The following is an 18,679-nucleotide window of genomic DNA, read 5'->3' on the forward strand; positions in this document are numbered from 1 at the left end:
CACCCAACCTCCATTTTAAATTATTTTTTTAGATGAAAATCTAGTTATTAATATGTATTTGCTTTAAACAGAAACTGAGGAAAGAATGTAAAATATTAACTGTTTGTTAAATCACAAAATAGTTTTAAAAGCATGAAATATCATTGTTTGGAATGGTTGCCTAATGTTTTAAGCACTTCTTAAGGTAACACTTAAATAAATATAGAAATATTTTTCGGTACAATTAGTATTTCCGAAATAAAATATAACATACACTAAGATAAAAAAACAAACAATAAAGAATACCTGTAGAAATAAGTTGACCACCACACTCTATGATTCAAATCCACAACTGGCCCAAATATCACTGAAATACTAGGGTCAAAACTCAATCTCAACTAAAAAAATACATAAAAATTCAGTTTTATTCAAAATCTTGTTTGTTTTAACTCTTTTTAAAAATATATTTCTCCATGAACATGTTTGAAAAAACAACATTTTGTTAATACAGTCCAACCCCGTGATATCCCAGGGACCGGCAAAAATCCTCGCAAATATTGAGCCAAGCAGAAATGCTTAAGTAATAAAATTGGTGCCCTAAATTAAGTTTGAGCCAATGAAAATATCCAGCCAAGCGATATCGAGTCAACGGGTTTCGAATGTATCTTAAAGACAGCTAACTCTCGGGTAAAAATGTATCATACTTCAGTTATTGCTGAAAAACAATGAGTTGAACTCGATAACATTTTAGTTGTAGAATAATTTTTCTTTGGAATCCTGGACTAAAGTTTTTAATCAACATAACAAATGAGAGAATTTGCTTTTAAGAGTAAGAGCATACATGATTTTGAATAACTTTTTACGTTTTGTTGCAAAATCAGATGAGATTGAGATTTGATTTTAAGTGTTTTTGTGATACTGGGGCCTGATTTTTTTTTAAACAGTATCAACAAATTATTAAAACAAGTGTGCTGTTGGGCATACACTAACACCTCCTATTGTCGTTTTTTTTTCAATCAAACAAGGGACATAACTTGAAAATCAATAAATCCAGAGTTATATTCCTTGATACACATGCATATTGTCACTGGTTTCATTTGTACCAAGTTGACTGATGTAAATATTGAGTTATTGAATTGATTCTGCAGGACTTCCTCAGACTATCAAGGGCTACAATTTGACAATTATTAAATCCATAGTTATGGGCCTTGATAAGCATATTCATACTGTCACTGGTAAAATGTGTACAAAGTTTCATGAGAATATCTTGAATGTTTTCTGAGTTATGGCCAAGATTAAACTTTAAGCACACTAACGACATGAAAATGACACAACTTTTTGTCTTTTAGCTAAGGTAACTAAAGAAAAACCTTGAAAAATGATATAAATTATGTACCTCTAAATATATGAACTTCAATTTGGTTTTTAATTAAAGTCTATGAAGCAAAGAAAGTGATATTTTTAACATTTATATGTATTTAACCAATATCATTCATTTTCTTCTCTCATGCAAATATAATGTTCATTAAATGAAAAACAATTTAAAAACTGGCCCAATGATGATTAGATTAAACTCTGAACCTATAACTCAGTTTCTTCTATCAATAAAGCTATGGAATGATTATGTACATAGCACAACAAATAAAAAATCTACTCACAATACCAAAACAAAAGCATCAAGCTCCAGAATATTTAGGAATCTTGGGTGAAACTTATTCTTAAATGTTAACTCCTACCATAAAACTATCATTTCTTTTTTTCTTCTTTTTTTTAATCTTACAACAAAATTTATTTTTGCATCGGTTTATACATAAATCAATTGACAGAAAAGGTATCTCACTGATGTACAGAAACCTTGTCAATTCCCTGCTGCCGTGGAAAATATAGTGATAATGATTTCCCTTAACTCCGCAGCAAACGTTAGAGTCTGATACTTGCCTAAGATATTGCACTTCCCAAGCATAATGGGGCCATCTTCCCAACCGCATCATATGATCTATTTTTCGATTCTATTAGTTATAACAACATTATATTAATCACTCTTGCTTGCATGATGTAATGCCTGTGGGAAACCAGAATACCCGGAGAAAACCCACTTGTCTTCAGCTTGGTGGCCACAAACCAAACTCACATGAGCCCAGGCCGGGACTCAAACCCACAACGCCTTGATATGAAGCGGGTGCGCCAACTTGACAACCTAAAATTGATCCTTTTATTGTTGGTTTGTAGGGCGATATCATTTGAAACAACTACGGAAGGTTGGTTGGAAAGATAACATGTTTGTTTGAAATTTCATTCAATATATGACACTGGCTTAGTTAATTGAATCATCCAAATTTCTTGATCTTACAATATTGTGTCATACGCTGGTTGGTCAGATGGCTCCAATGAGAATATGTACAAACCGCACGATCTTCCATCAAACACATACATGACCTTCGATAATCAAACTGTTATTATACAATACTAAATGTACAATCTACAATTTCCACTATACAATATACGGTTATTGTATTATGCTTCATAATAATGCTATGTATGTAGTAAATTTGCAACTTCAGCATGAATCCTGTTCAGCAAAACGTGGCTTCTTCTTTTCTTGCAACGCACTGGCCTCATATACAGGCAGTTGTATTTTATTTTAGATATATTTGAATGTTATCTCTATTAAATGCAAATCTACACATTGTTATCAGTTGTTTATGAAATCCAATCATATAGAGAAGCCTCCTTTTCTCTCGATAAACAACTGCCTTCATAGGACTCCTTTTTGCTGGCAAAGCCATAAATATAAGTGGTTTTTATTATATTTTCTCTCTGTGTCCATGTTCACATGATAGAACATTTTTTACTAGACCTCATGCTGTCCATCACTTCTCCGATACTTGAGGTTACTTTGGACCCACTCTTTATAACTCTGAAATATAAAGCATTACACATTTTACTTTGTATTTATTTTTAAACCAATAGACATTATTGGACTGTTTCTGTCGCAAGACACTGATGTCATTTAAAACTGTTGTAATTAACATGATGGGTGCCTGACTTTGCCTAGTCAGTTGTTGGAGGTTGTTTATCAGTTGGTCAAAGCAATCCATTGGTTTATATACATCCATGTGCTATCAATTATTGGTGAATTTAGTCTTTTTATTGGACAAGGAATTGTTTGAATGACAATTATGTTATGTTAACATTAATTTTATGTTATGTTAACATTAATTTTGTGTACTTTAACAATATACTAGCTGGTTATAGAGAGCAAAGTTTAAAAATCTATGGCAATTTATTCGCACAAGTCACCCATTAGCTTGATACTTGAGGGAAGATGAATCATCAAACAGCTCTTACAATAGAAATTGACAACTTTGGTTTAATGGACTTGATCATTTATAATTATTATTCATTTCTTGATGTCTTCAAACTTAAGATATATTAGTATAAACTATAAGAATCTTAACAGTCTTCTTGATAATTTTCTTCATTTCTTGAAAAATTCCAATTTCATAATTTTTTACAAACCTACTGAAATTGAATGATATAGAAAATAATTCAAGAATGGTATATACATTTGGAGATGTTCGAGAGTGAAGTATAATTAAAACACAATTATTTTGGAACATATCACATGTTAACAGGTAGGTTTTAACAATTATAAAGTGTAATAAATCAATTTCATTCACAAATTATTCTATCGTTAACATAATTTTATATATATATATGCAATGCTGTGATGAATAAAAGCGTTATAAATAAACTTAAAAAATATAGATATATTTTTTCAACACCGCCTTAGTATGGATAAACAATCAATATTCACTTTAATTACAGTAAACATTTAAACATGTAATTAACCCTTAAGCTGCTGATGGCGATTTAAAAGGCTTTGCCAACAGCTTGGAACCAGACCAGACGCCGAGTAACTCGGCGTCTTGTCAGTATCCAAGCTGTTTGCCACTCAGTCTATATATCCCCAAAGTTTTAAGTAAATTGAAAGAAATTTAGAATAAACCAGACGAAATTTTTGAGCAGACGACAATTTACCCAGCATGCAAAGGGTTAAATATCAAAACAGATTCTCACTTTCTAATTGGCCAAGTGCTGCAGTGTCCTACTGGTTCCCCTTCCTGTTGGAATTTTGGATTAAACCAAGGCTGGGAACTATAATCTGGACCCTCATTGGTCCCCTGACCCCTGCTGCTACAGGCAACAGGGTCAAGGCCATTCCTAAGGTCAATGTCATAACTGTTGGTATCTAACGTATCAGGGATTGGAGGGTTTTCTATAACAACCGCTGGAATGTTTTCTTCATCTTCGTTCGAGTCTTCGTAGCTACCCTCCTCCGATATTGTATCAACAAGATCATCATCATCGTCGTCGTTGTTCATAGCACTCGGACTCCAGTCATCAAGGTTTATCTCATTCTTCCTTTCATAGTCCTAAGAATAAGTAAATAATTGTAACAATAGGTAATGGTTAAAGAAAGAGGCATTATATACTCAGGGCTTCTGTTATAGAAAGTTTGGAAGTATATTACATCTCCTTAGAGATGGGTTAAAACTTCCAAAATTAATTCCTTGGAAGTACAAAAACTTCCATAATTAAAAAAAAAACACTTCCAAAGTTGGAAGTTTGGAAGTTCAAAATATCAAAACCTTGAGTCAATTTACTTTTATGGTCACAATTTCAATTTTAATCAGTCTTTAAGTAAAATGAATTATTACAATATAAGTCAGTGAATTTTGCAAGTTAAAGTTAAATCAAATTACTTGATTTTTAACATACTTGTTAAAAAATAGTGGAAAAAAGATACTGTATTTGGTAGACCTAAACTTCAGCATTTCAGTGAAAAACTTCCAAAATTGATGGACTGAAAGTTCATATTTAATGGAAGCCCTGAATATACCCTGGTTATAAACAAATTGTATATCATTTTCCAGTATTTATGATTTAACATGGTGAAGACTTCAAAACTGTTTTTAATTTCAAATATGTTTTATATCAAGTACCTGGTAATCATAAACATAACCAGATATCCGTTCAACAGCATCTCAATCTTAAAAGTGAATGTCTATTACATAAAAAGGTATGCAACTTCTGCAATTTTTCTCTCCTTAAAATCAGGGCAATTTTTGCCGGGAATGCAATTTTTCTCTCCTCAAAACCAGTCAATCTTTGCAGCACTTGCATACAACGTTGTAAAACAAAGCCAGTTTTAACAAATGCACTAGACTAAAAATCATTCCGGTTCCTGAATTTTTTTGTGACTCAGTATAGAAAAACAAAAACAAACCATTTATTCATTGTGGCATAAAAAAATTTTTTTTACATACATTTGAGCAAGAGGCTCCACTCATACTTCCATCAGAATCCGTCCGCTGCCTCTTGGGAGGTGTTAGGCAGTTACTAACTTCCTTCAGAGAGGCCTTAAGTGGTGACGAGGGGGTCTTCCCTTTGGATGATTTTTTCTTACTGCCGTTTATCTTGCGCTGCAATAAGGAATTTTAACTATGAGTTTATAAAATCATTTTTGCTACAAACAAATTGTCTAAGATGTATCTTGTTTGATTCTGTGAAATATTTCAGCCTAACTACATGCATTGATGCTCTTACATCAAAGCAAATAGGTAATTATCATGGTATTGCCATTTGAATCATCCATTTTGGCTACCAGTCGGTTCTTATTGAGAACATGGCTAACACCCCTATAAAAATACCCCTTTGTATAGTACCTTGAGGTCTTGTTTCTTTTCCTTTATCCTCATCTTCATCAGCGACTTGCCCCGCACTGGAACTTTGTTACTACTCGGTTTACGTAAAGTCTGTCTGTTGACATTGAGCTTTCTGTAAATACAAAAAAATATGAGGTAGCCCAACATTATTTTATCGGAACCTGTGGTCTCAGGACAATGGATTTGTTTGATACTGCGCATTTTGGTTTGGCGATTGTGTTTTCTACAGTTCCCAAAATTTATTTTCTACATGTCAAAAATGTACACCATTGGTAAATTGTCATAGGTACTTAGTTAAATTGTAGGCTACTGAAATTGTCCATGTTGATCTAATTGTTTACCTTATAGCTGCCTCAATGGTCTCCACCCACACCTTGGCCTCCTCCGGATCTAGACAGTACAGCAGCAGACTTTCATCTTTACAGTTGATCTGGAATATCGCAAGATAGGGTTCTCAATAACTTTTGGTTGAACCATTTAAAAACAAAGTAACCAACCAGTTTCTACTTATTGTTCTTAAAATTTATTTATTTTTCCAAATTTTAACCGGCCCATTTGCCATTAATTTTGAACCATCAAATTTGGCTGGCTGCCAGTTCTTGTTAAGAACACTGCAAATTATCAGTGCATTTCAAGTTTCCCTTCATTAAAGATAATTTACTAGCTGATATAATTAGGACAATGTCTGAGAACCGTTTTTAATGGGAACTAGTCCGTTTCCAACCTTCTCAGTCTCCCTATACTCGCATCCCCCCATTGACATCTGCAATGTTTCAAGGACGCAGCTCCACTGAGCAATGTCAGAGATGGGGCTGTCAACAACTGCTGTATGTGTTACTCCCACTAACTCTACACATCAATAACCTTAAAGGGGCTAGACACCAGATGGTTCCAAAATCGGCAAATACATTATTTCCACAAAACAAGCGTAGTATTGTCAATTCAAGCTAGTATGAGGCTGATAAAATATAATTTTATATGATCAAAATAATATTTTGTTGCATTCTCAGCTGAGTTTACCCATTTAAAAATAGCTTATAATGGTTTCCGAGTTTATAGCAGATGAAATCACGTGATTAGTACAGATACATATACAGACACTATTTTTTAGGGATGCAAACGAATGGCAAAAGTGATATTCGAATATTCGGTAATTATTTCGATGGAATATTCGATTACCGAAATACGTATTCTAGAAGATGTAGACTAAGTAAACTACTATTATTATTCGGTAAAGTAATAGCCGGGGCATTTTAGCCCTATATTTTCGTAGCGGATTTCCCAAAATGAACCTTTCAAATTCTCCATTTTCGAAGAAAAAAGCAATACATTATAAACAGACAACAACAAAATCGATTAATTCAATTCCGCTGCCTTTTGTAAACAATGTGAAATTAGATTGATTCCTAGTCAAACAGTGTTCTGCGCCAATGGAGGGTCTTATCGTAGGATGATCAGCCTTGTTCTGAGATTGACCTCTATATTGACTAAATATAACTATGGAAACCCCAAACCAACTCGGTTCTAGTAAAATAGTAAAACGAAAACATAAGTGGATTGAACTCAGCTATCACAACAAAAGGGGAAATATATCCTTAAATCCATTTCAAAGCACGAAAATTTATCAAAACATGGAAACAGTTTAAAGCACATATATGCAACAACATTATTGTAGCACACGGCATTCATATCATCACCTCGATGTTGCGCAGCATTTGCAGCCAAGACAACACATTGGTGTTAAAGCTGATCCCTAACTGTGAAAGTAGGGGGATTTTTATAGCACCCGGCGATATGTACCTAAATGTGTTGTATGCAAAATGTGTTTTATTCTCTTTATTGAACTTTTTTTTGAATATTCGAATACCGATTTTGACATTCGAATACCAAACGTTTGATCGAATATTCGTTAGCATCCCTACTATTTTTAAATTACTGTTATTTACGCAACAGACAAACCCAGTAAATTTTGCAATTGTACATGTATCATCTGGAGTCTAGTCCTTTTAACATGCATAAAAGAACTTTAAGACACTAACTCTGAACATTCCTCCACCATCAGCACTTTGTACTGTTCCTAGGACACGCTCCACTGAGCAATGCCGAAGAGGTAGCAGACAACAACAGCTGTATGAGCTACTCCCACTGTCCAGTAGCTTCGGTTTGCCGTACAACATCAGGTCGGAGAATAGGAAAAACATCCGCTCCTGGGACTTGCCTCCTCTGCGGGATATCTACAAGCAGAAATGTGATAATTTGTGGTTTTCTTTTAACTAAAAACTAGATTGCTACAGGGAAGATAAATGTCAAAATTGATGTCTGCCTTGCACTCATTTTTATTCAGTCACAATATTTAGTAAGGCCATCAAATATATACGTCTGTATTTTGCTTCACATATCTTTCTTAATTTAATTCCACTTGGTTTATCCGTTATCGCACTTGATTCTCACCCAGGCATCTCAGGTTCGATTCTGGGCCTATGTGTTTGCTTGATAGTTGGCCAAGAGAAAATTGGGTTTCCTCTGGTACCCCCACACAAGGCTACCCTGATTCCCCCCACACTAGGCTGCTCTGGTTCCCCTCACATGAGAGTTCTGTGGTTCCGCCCACACTAGGCTACTCTGGTTCCCCCACATGAGGGTTCTCTGGATCCCCTTACATAAGGATACACTGGTTCCCCTCACAAGAGGGTACTCTGGTTCTCCCCACATGAGAGGAATTATAACAATAACTTGCCTCACACATGTTCACAAGAACATGTAAATAAGGTTTCAAATTTCTTTACAATCACACATAACAATGCCAAAAACTAATCTTGAAAATAAACTTAACAAGCTGGCTTATCCTGAATTGAAGAGTGAAACACAAAATTAGTTTAATAACATGTCTCAAAAAGCATATATGTAAATTGTAACTGTGAGAAAGTTAAGAAAGTATGAATTTGATATCTTGAACAGCTGGTAAGTATTTAAAAAACATAAGTAATTTGAGCCGGGCCCTAAAACACCAAAGGTCTTTCCCTCACTCCTATACCTTATTTAGCTTGCCTTCCTTAAGGTACTCCCTGCCAGGGGCCAGTATCTTTGGTGCAGAGCTGTCAAAACTATTCTGTATGAGGAGCATTTTCTGGAAGTTTTCATGCTGTCGCACATGTTCGTTGATGTGTAAGGCAATCTCTCCAACTTGTTTAGCGGCCTCTGGAAAAAATATGAAATGATCCTAAAGTTGAAAAATCACCAAAACCAATAAATACTCTTGTAGAGGTTCTATATAGAGAACATCTTCTGAAAGATCCAACTTAATTATTGATGTGCAAGGTTTTTTTTGTTTACTTGAGTTTATCAAGGTCTGCCCACTCTTATTGGCTGCATTATTGCTTGAGCCCGCCATCATGACTTAAATTATGTTTAAAAGCCAAAAGTGAAATGACATCGATGTGAATGCATTTCAAAGTCAAATCAAGACATTAGAAGACTTCAAGAAATACAGTAAGATGCATGAGATCCAGGTGCGATACCCTAGCTCTTTACAAATATATAGACCTCTTGGTTCTTTAATGTGTTCCGTGTAAAGCACCGATACACAGGATACAACTTTCCAGGGTTTTATCTGAACCGAGTACACAAATTTCCCAGTACTACCATTTTAATGCCCAGTGCAAGGCCAGGAATCTACTGGTACCAAATTTAAGGTTCTTTTTTTACTTGGCTGGGTTTGAGCCCCAGACCTTCCAGACCCGAAGCGAACATTCTACCACTGAGCTATCAGAGCGTGATGTGCAGGGGTTGTATTTAATATAATTCTTATCATTATCCGTAGACATGCCTCAGTGTGTTCATTCAGATTATTGGACAATTGATTTGTCAGTTCAATCAAAATACTCGGATTCTACTCTTAACTTTAAGATTGATCTAAGTTTGTAATATAATTGCATTTGTTTAAAGCAATCACTGATTTAATGTTTATATTTCTTAAGGATAAATGTCTTCTGAAATTTCAAATAACAATGAAAACAGTTTTGATTTCTAAAGTTTGAATTACTTTGCAATAGCTGGCAATGTTATCAGTTATTTTCACTGCAGTTTAAAAATAAATCACTAGTATTATAAATATTGCTTCCTATGTTGCTTAATAAAAGAACAGTACTGTTCATTTTGCCAGGTTGATAATATTTGAAATAATGTTACCAAACTGGCATCACATTATTTACACCAATTCAATTTTTTCTTAAATTTGGCATAAAAGAAAAAGAGAATTAGGTAAAATTAGTTAAAGATAAAGATCTATTTCACTCATGATCACACACAATGATATTCTGATGGTGGAATTGTTTTGAAATTTACCTTTTAAATGTAAATAATCATGATGTTCTGGACTTGTATTTTCCAACAGGTCTTCTAAAAGCAGCTTATACCTGAAATAAGAATATTCTATAATGACAATACCCCGGTATTCTTAGCCCTCTAGTGCAGGTAGGTGCCAACTAACATTTTGGCCAAAATGAATTCTTGAAATATTTCAATACAGTTAAATCATATCTACATAATTATAAAATTTATACTTATAAATTATACCATAAACATCAAAAACCAAAAAGTACCAATAAACCATAACAATTTCGTTTGAAAAAGGTATCATGTGACATAATGGCACCTATTCGTATTTAACAATATGTTTATGCAATGATACAAATGTTTATAGCATAAAGGTACCATATGCCATATAGCACCTTTTTTGTTCAGTAATTAAGAAAACGATTGTAGTATAAAGGTACCATATGTCGTATGGCACATTTTAATGTTCAGTTATTAAGAAAATGCCTGGATTATAAAGATGTCAAATTTATTTAAATTAATTTAATTCATTTTATATAATCAGCAACAATTATTTAATTATAATATTGATTATGTAAACCATGATGTTAGTTTTGGCCAGTGTGATGGGAATTCCTAAATACAACTGTTTGCAAATAAACTAAGCAAAACAAACTTGTCAATCAGTTAAACAAAGCATTATCACATTTGCCATTTTGCAGGGCCTACTTCAGGCAGTCTGATTCAACTATTAAAAAGGTGATGTTTGAAACCATGCAGTTCTAACAGGCATAATTTAAAGCAACTATTTTATTGGCTAGTTGAAGTGAAATAAATGCAAAATGTACATGTATGGATGCTTCGTGTGGTTAATAGCCCATCTTTTCAATAGTATGTTCCATGTGTTACATAAAAGAATGCTGACAGCAGTAGTCTGTGTTTCTATGATTTGTGAAAATGATTGACAGGCCAAAGATGTTGCACATGATTCAAAATTCACTAGATGGTTTATGGCAGAGCAAAAGCCTTGATTATTCAATGCTTTAAAACCGTGAAATACCAAGATCATTTGCAATCAGTAGTAACTATATGAATAACGTCAATTGTTGACATCTTTCAATGTTTCAGAAGTATTGGGTATAGTAAAGTTTGTGCATAATGCTGAAAATGACACTGATGTTAGACATAAACTTACCGAGGTATTCTTTGTACAGGTGTTATAAGAAGAGCCCCAAGTTTCAATCCATTCACCTCTGGCCTTTCCTCCTGCTCAGCAACAAATGTGGCAAACTTCTCATTCTTCTGAAGATTCTCCTAGTATTACACATATTAAAAAAACATGTGTCAAACAGCAGCTCCAGAAATCGTCATAAACGAATTCACATAACAGATTAAACTTAAGCATTTTAGTTTTAGTAACTTGCAGATCAAAAGCATTCCAGCAGACCTAATAATATAACATTGGAAATAAAACTGATCTAAAAACATTTTGATATAGAACAGAAAAAAGAGTAAAATTATCGGATTCTCAATTCTTGAAAAATATATAATAATGCATTATATTCATTAATGTATTTAATTATATCATATATAAAATGGACAATAATGTAACAGTTCATCAGTTAGGGTTTTTAGCTAAAGGGTTTATGGAAGGGTGCTGCTGTCTGTCCTTTTTTTGGAAGCAATCCTGGAAATTAGCGTGTGTACCCTCCTGTTTTCATAAAATAAAATGTTTAAAATAACCCATATTTCCTTTGTTTTGATTAAAACTTAAAATGAGATTATAAATTCATTCAAACTTGACATTTTTGGCTGTTGAAAGTACTTCAATTAAACACAATTCCTAGCATTTCCTATGAAATTCATAATGCTCATATTCTTCATAGCCCCACTTGTACCTTTTCTCCCGTAGCACCCTTTCCCTTTTCCGCAGCACCATGTCCATTTAAAACCCGGTTAAAACCTTTATCAGTCTACTAGTATATTGATGTTCTTATTTAAAATTCTTATAATAGTCAAAAAGTCTCAACACAAACAAAATGTATGTTGCTATTATTAAATATACACTATATCCTTACTTAATTGAAATTTTGTACCTGGAGGGTATTTGAAGCCTGCTGATGATTGTTTGCGTACATAGAGTACAGCTTTAAGAATGGTCCAAGAAACTTGAAAGCTGTGCCAACTGTCGTCTGCTCCATGTACTCCATGAGCTTGGTATTGACTTCTAAAATCTGCTCCAGGTTACTGAAGAGCTGTGAATGGGCTCGGTCTGCTACTAGACAATTGAACCGCAGAGGGAAATCAAACAACTGGAAATAAAGGAATATAAGTTCAACAGTTGAACACGGTTTCTACATGCTGCGATGCACATTTGATTTAATATGCTGACCATTTTATTAACAATGATCTTAAATTATCTTAATTCTACACACTAGTTTAATATTTTTAAGTCATGCTAAGTTCAACTAACATGTGTGAGAGTTCGAGTGTATGATGAATTCAGAAAATAAATATTAAGAATGCCAACCCTATGTGTTATATCAAGGTGGTGCAGATATGTTTTCTCAGTCTCAAACAGCTCCTCGATAATGTTCCTACGTCGCTTCTCACGTCGTTCAGCCACCTCGGGATCAATGACATCTCCATTTTCACCCTCCTCTAGTGTATCTACTAGTGATGGAGACTCAACACCTCTGGAATGCTCTTCCAGCTCCGATAAAACTGTAGACAAATAAAGACAAATAAAACCTTATTTTGACTTTAAGTGAATTATAAAATGAGGCTCTGGCAACCCTTAGTCTAAAACAATAGACGTGTTATACAGGATTCTTCCAATCCCTAACGTCTAAACGGGTTAGTGCAAAAACCGGGGGTGTTTAAAAATATTGAAATTGTATTAAGTGAAGTATTTTATGGTTGAAATTGATCATAAAGGTTTATATACATATTTTACCATGTAAGTGAAAAGTTATTTTGCACAAAACAAGCATTTAATGCATTAAAACACATTGATTACCTTTCCAATAAAACGAAAGTTGACTGACACAGACAACAATTATGCCAAGCGGAACAACTTGATCCAATCGTAATTACTCGGCCACCTCCGACAAGCTTCGAGACAGGCCTCGTTTATACAATCGTAACAACTCGGCCATGGCCGAAATGTTCCGATAGTTGTAAAATTGTGCCCTGAAGCCTTGCAGGTGCCCTTCATGTATACATCGTTATGTTTTGACAAAATGAAATGAAGAAAACCCGTCAAACTTATAATTATAAGCTGGCTATTTATTTTTTGTGTACGAAACTAATATAAAATAACCTTATCTGGTAATATTTCTTGTTTTTATGATATTTTATAGACGCAATATGCTTTAACCAGAATCCCGATCGGAATAACTACCCACTTTTGATACTAAAATACTAAACAATTTGTACATGAAGGATTTGCCATATCAAAAATCTAAAAAAAATCCGTCAATGTACAATTATTTGGACTATGGCAACCCTAAACCTATTTGCCATTTGAATTTCCGAAGCGGTTTTCAAGTTATGGTCAAGGTTAAAAAAAATTGAACAATGCCACCACCTTTAACGTCGCCTCAAGCTACAATAATGAGTGATCAGGGATACTTCTTAATTATTTTGACATTTCTTATGTATATAAGTCTGCTAAAGTAAAAAAATTACTTAGGCCAAAAAAAAAAATAGGTCTGTTTCCGGTCGCCCGACCGACCCTCTTATTTCCGCGCCGACCCTATACTTTTTATTGGTGTAAAAGTTAACTGCGCGCATATTTAGTACTTTTCGGTACTTTCTTTCCGTTAATTTTCTTATCTTTGGTCACAGTGCTCCAGCTAAGCATAATTAGCGTGGCGGGGCGCCCCGCTGCCCTTTTATGGCGCCCTGCTGCCTTTTCAAACGCCCCGCTGTGCCCTTTTCATTGACAGAGCTGCCTTTGATGATAAATAAAACAAATAAATCGCCCATTTGTGTCATCAAAGCGACATTGACCTCGCCGAAATTTTAACACATTGTAAATCTGTCAATCAGCGAGTATTTGGCCACTGTCCCATTAGTCAAAACATCGCAATTAGCCATAGGGTAATCCCCTAATCCGATAATTGGGCCGTGTCATCCAATTACCAAAACATCGCCGGTAGGCGGAGCTATTGAAAGTTAACCAATCAGAATGTACATTGAGAAGAACCTGATAATATGATATACGTTCATTAAAATGAGATAGAAAAGGCGACATAATTATGAAAAATCGTGTCAAGCATTGATGAAGTTAAAAAGTAATTGTTATATGTATTGAACAAACAATGCCAGACATTTTAAACATTGATGTTTTTGAAGCAGACGGTCATAGCCATCTCGGGACATCGGCAAGGTGGCGCTAAGAAAATCAAAAACATGACGTATCACCAAATATTTAATTGGTTTTCGTGAAATGTTCATGATAAAAAATTGATTTGTAAACACAAAAACATATTATTTTTTTTGCTTTATGTAGAGTTTTAATACTTACAGTATTTTTCTCCTGTTTACGATGTCAAAAATATCGGCGAGATCGCCATTTTGTCAGAACAATTTTCCGAGTTAATTTCTCAACCTCCCATTATGTATTGGTAAAGTTTTCATCAAGGACAGTGATTTAAATGTCATTTGGTTCTTAAATGTCAGCATATTATTTAGCCAGAGACAAGTAAATAACAGCATAGCTGAATGTGACATTCGTACCCTATCCCGAACGTACCAAAATAAGATTCGTCCCCCTACTATATTGACAGGTCATTTATTAGTCATTTTGATTGTTTCAAATCCTTAGCTGTCTTGGTTTTTGTTTCATTTTTAGATGCTATTTGGAGATAAACTATGTGACATTGACACATACACTTTTGCTGAGCCAAAAATGATACATTTTTTATGAACATTTTATATAGTTATAGCAATCAGTTTGAATGTGAATATAAACTGAGGTGTGTGTTATGGCATAGTTTTTGTATCAGGTGTTACGAAAGTATCACTTCTCCTTAAAGTCTCCCCACTTCTCCCTAAATTGACTGAAGGGAGAAGTCACTTCTCCCAAAGTTTTCAGGAGAGTTTTAGAATTTTAATATTCTATCAAATATAAGAATAGCATTATAGCACAAATGTGAAATTGGTAAATATGAAAAATTGACAAATCTGAGGCACTCTTTTTCGACATCTGTCATACAGACAAACATGTTCAACAATACATGCATTTATATTCTAGAAAATGTATATCTATACATTATAATTAATACACATTATACAGTTCTTAATAAATGAATGGACTTGTATTTACATTTTATGCTTTAGTACCTTTTAAAATTGTCTCATACGCAGTTAATATGGTTATTTTTGAATAAAAGTCAGCCGCCTTCTATTCTAGATCACCCCCCCCCCCCCCCCCCCCAAAAAAAAAAAAAAAAAAAAAAAAAAATGCCTACCTACCTACCCTCTTTTTTTTGGGAAGGAGACCGGAAACGAACCTATTTTTTTTTTTGGCCTTACTAGGTAGACTAACGCCGACGCAGACACAAAATACAACTTTTTCGCACAAAATAACAGACAAGCTTAAAATGAATATTTACCCACCTTTTAAACGTGTTCTTGTTGTCAACATTTTGCTTTTACATATACTTCTTTCCTGAAAATAAATCCACAGATTAAATTAAAGAAAGTTCACAGCTCACTAGCTGCATAATTATGTGTGATCTATCAGTTGCATTTGACTTTGGACTTGGAGATTTTAACTCTACACTACTATGCGGCTTGACAATATCCTATTCTCATGTATAAACACTAACAATGTGTCCAAGATTTCCGAGTTTGCATGAATAAAATGCATTTGTGACGTTGTGAACAGAAAAGTGTAACAGTTGATAGGTAAATTACCTGAATCGATAAAACATCAAAGAAGTCGCTCTTGTTTTTGAACAGGTAATACAAAATGACAAATTTGAATCTTCAATTCATGGAATAATACGAGAAAATTGAAGATAAATTGACACCTGTCAAAATTCCAGTTTAAATTTGTTGCCAAATATTAATTGGGAATAGGCTAAAACTTCACTTCCGGCATGAACATCGTTCTCGCACAAGGTTACACACAACTATTTAACTACTAGAAAATGTGAGTAGTTTATTGGTCCCAGCTAGAAATTAGTCAGAAATACACTGGGGCTTTTTGGGGGCGAGGGGGGGGGGGGGGAATTAATGTCAGATATTTTAAATTTATGCTTTTAACACTCATACTGCTTGCATAACTAATATTCCAAATTTAAATTGACATATTTTAAAGATTGAACCTTTTGACATTTTGTTTGTCTTGGAACTAGCCAATTTATGCAAAAATGCATGGAAACCAGTGATATAAGATTGCTGACAAAAAAATCAGATCGCAGATTTTCATATTTAAGCTCAAAAATTGATATTATATGCATTTTTCTTTATTGTTAGTAACGCTTTTAGGCATATAACATTATTTTTCGAATGGAAATATGAAATCTGCGATCTGATCTTTCGTCAGCAGTCTTATACCACTGGTTAGCTAAGATTTACGCAAAAATTGGCTCATTCCAATACAAATAAGAGGCCCAAAAGGGCCTATGCTCTACTGGCATGGCTCTTGTGGTCATTTTCAATCCAGAGCATGTACGTTTGAGTAATAGGCAACAGATATATAGTTCATTCACTTTTAGTGTTTGGGTTAGCTGAAAACGCTGCACGTTCAACATCTGAGGACAGGAAGTGTTGAAAGAAGATAAGTTGCATGAACTATTTTAATATGTGCCAAGTAAAGGTAATCTGAGGGTAAAAAAATATTTGCTTTCAAAACTGTACTCATCGTCAAAATTTCATTTCTGTAGCTTTAAAAATAAAAAGTCGGTCGAAGGTCAAAGTCAAGGACATCCGAGGACAACATTAATGCTTGTTTGCATAACTGGTAAAAATTTCATTACTGTAGCTTTAAAAATTAATAAGTAAGTCAAAAAGGGGTGGGGCCAGCTTATTATTTGAAATGTTTTCAATTGCATCATATGATGCTCCACAACAAATATCAAAGGTATGGGCCTTGTGGTTTGAAACAAGAAGATATTGAAAATATTTCTTAAATAAGTCTCTAGGAAAATAATGACACCAAGGGCAGTGCCAGTTTTGACCCAAGGGGCATAATTTGAACAACAATGGGAGTGGACCACTTAATAAAGCCTTGTACAAAATAGCAAGGATTTGCATAGTGGTTTCAGACAAAAAGGTTTTTAACATTTCCCAATTTAAGGGGGGGGGGGTTAGTCCGTCCCTTACAAAGAAAAGAGAACTCTTCCCTGGGCCTCCGCCAACGTCGTCGAGGTCGTTTGCATTTGCCGCACTGGTCCCTTGCGAGACAATCTCCATGGGGGGGGGCAGTAATGACCCCAGGGGCATAATTTAAACAAACATTCACAAGCAATTGTGACTTTACATGTAAACTTGGCTAAAAATAGACTTCGCTCATGTAGACTTGGCTAAAAATAGACTTAGCTCAAAATGGCATTTTTTATACTTTCAAGACCCATAATCCAGGCATGCATGGGCAGATGTGGCTGGTTTTCAAAAGGAACCGAGTTCTAATGGATATCTAAATACTGTACAAGTTTCATCGAGATACAATCAAAACTGAAGACTGTATCATGTTCACAAGCAATTGTTTACAGACGAACTGATTTTTTAATACTTTCAAGGCCCATAATCTAGGCATGCATGGGCGGATCTGGCTGGTTTTCGAAAGGAACCGAGCTCTAATGGATATCTAGATACTGTACAAGTTTCATCGAGATACAATCAAAACTGAAGACTGTATCGTGTTCACAAGCTAGTGCTTACACAATAGCATTTTTTATACTATCAAGGGCCATAATCTAGGCATGCATGGGCGGATCTGGCTGGTTTTCGAAAGGAACCGAGCTCTAATGGATATCTAGATACTGTACAAGTTTCATCGAGATACAATCAAAACTGAAGACTGTATCGTGTTCACAAGCAATTTTTTACAGACGCACGGATGCACATACTACGTACACATTACCTTCGCATAAGCTCTTCTGGCCTTTGGCCAGTAGAGCTAAAAATAAAAAAAGTTTCCAAAACGTCAAATTTGTGAAAGTGCAGCTTTAAGTTTTCAATACTGAATTCTGATATGTCTTATTCCATAAGTGATTTAAAGTATATAACTGATAAATATTAAGAAAATGTTAAAATGTTCTTGGGGGAGTATCCACAAACAACAAGCCAAAAGGTTCAGCCCCTAAGTTAACATCAAAACCTGGAGCAATCCCTGCGAAGTGCACAGTAAACAGTTAGCCACACTCATCCATCCCCCCCCCCCCCCAAGTCATCCAACTTGCGTACCCGGTAAATAAAACACAAACTTTAACAGGAGTGAAGACTTGCCTGCATATGCACGTTGTGAAAACCTGTCAGGTTTTTCAAGTTAAACCAGTTCACAATTTTCGCACAATGCCTACGGCCATGACAACTACACCAACATCACCCAAAGGCTATGACAATATTTAAGTCTGATTTCTTTCTACAAAATATGAACTAACAAACAAGACTATAAGAGAGCATATAAAAACAATTCAATA

The 18,679-nt window shown here is 34.6% G+C and overlaps 1 protein-coding gene across 2 annotated transcripts; it reads right to left on the reverse strand.

Annotated features, from left to right (window-relative positions):
• Positions 1-20: 20 nt before the first annotated feature.
• Positions 21-16,108, reverse strand: LOC128232648 (rho guanine nucleotide exchange factor 39-like). 2 transcript variants are annotated; one of them, XM_052946334.1, is made up of 13 exons: positions 15,948-16,108; positions 15,648-15,699; positions 12,553-12,746; positions 12,119-12,334; positions 11,218-11,336; positions 10,053-10,123; positions 8,743-8,906; positions 7,748-7,942; positions 6,050-6,138; positions 5,709-5,820; positions 5,310-5,465; positions 4,060-4,415; positions 21-2,896 (listed from the first exon to the last, which is right to left on the reverse strand). In XM_052946334.1, exons 2-13 carry the CDS (start codon positions 15,673-15,675, stop codon positions 2,809-2,811), a joined length of 1,788 nt encoding a protein of 595 aa, XP_052802294.1. In that variant the 5' UTR covers positions 15,676-15,699; positions 15,948-16,108; the 3' UTR covers positions 21-2,808. The 2 variants fall into 2 exon arrangements, with proteins under 2 accessions (XP_052802294.1, XP_052802295.1); XM_052946335.1 differs by lacking the exons at positions 15,648-15,699; positions 15,948-16,108 and adding an exon at positions 13,042-14,934.
• Positions 16,109-18,679: the final 2,571 nt, after the last annotated feature.

This window comes from Mya arenaria, chromosome 4, assembly GCF_026914265.1.
Source record: "Mya arenaria isolate MELC-2E11 chromosome 4, ASM2691426v1".
Lineage (NCBI taxonomy): Eukaryota > Metazoa > Mollusca > Bivalvia > Myida > Myidae > Mya > Mya arenaria.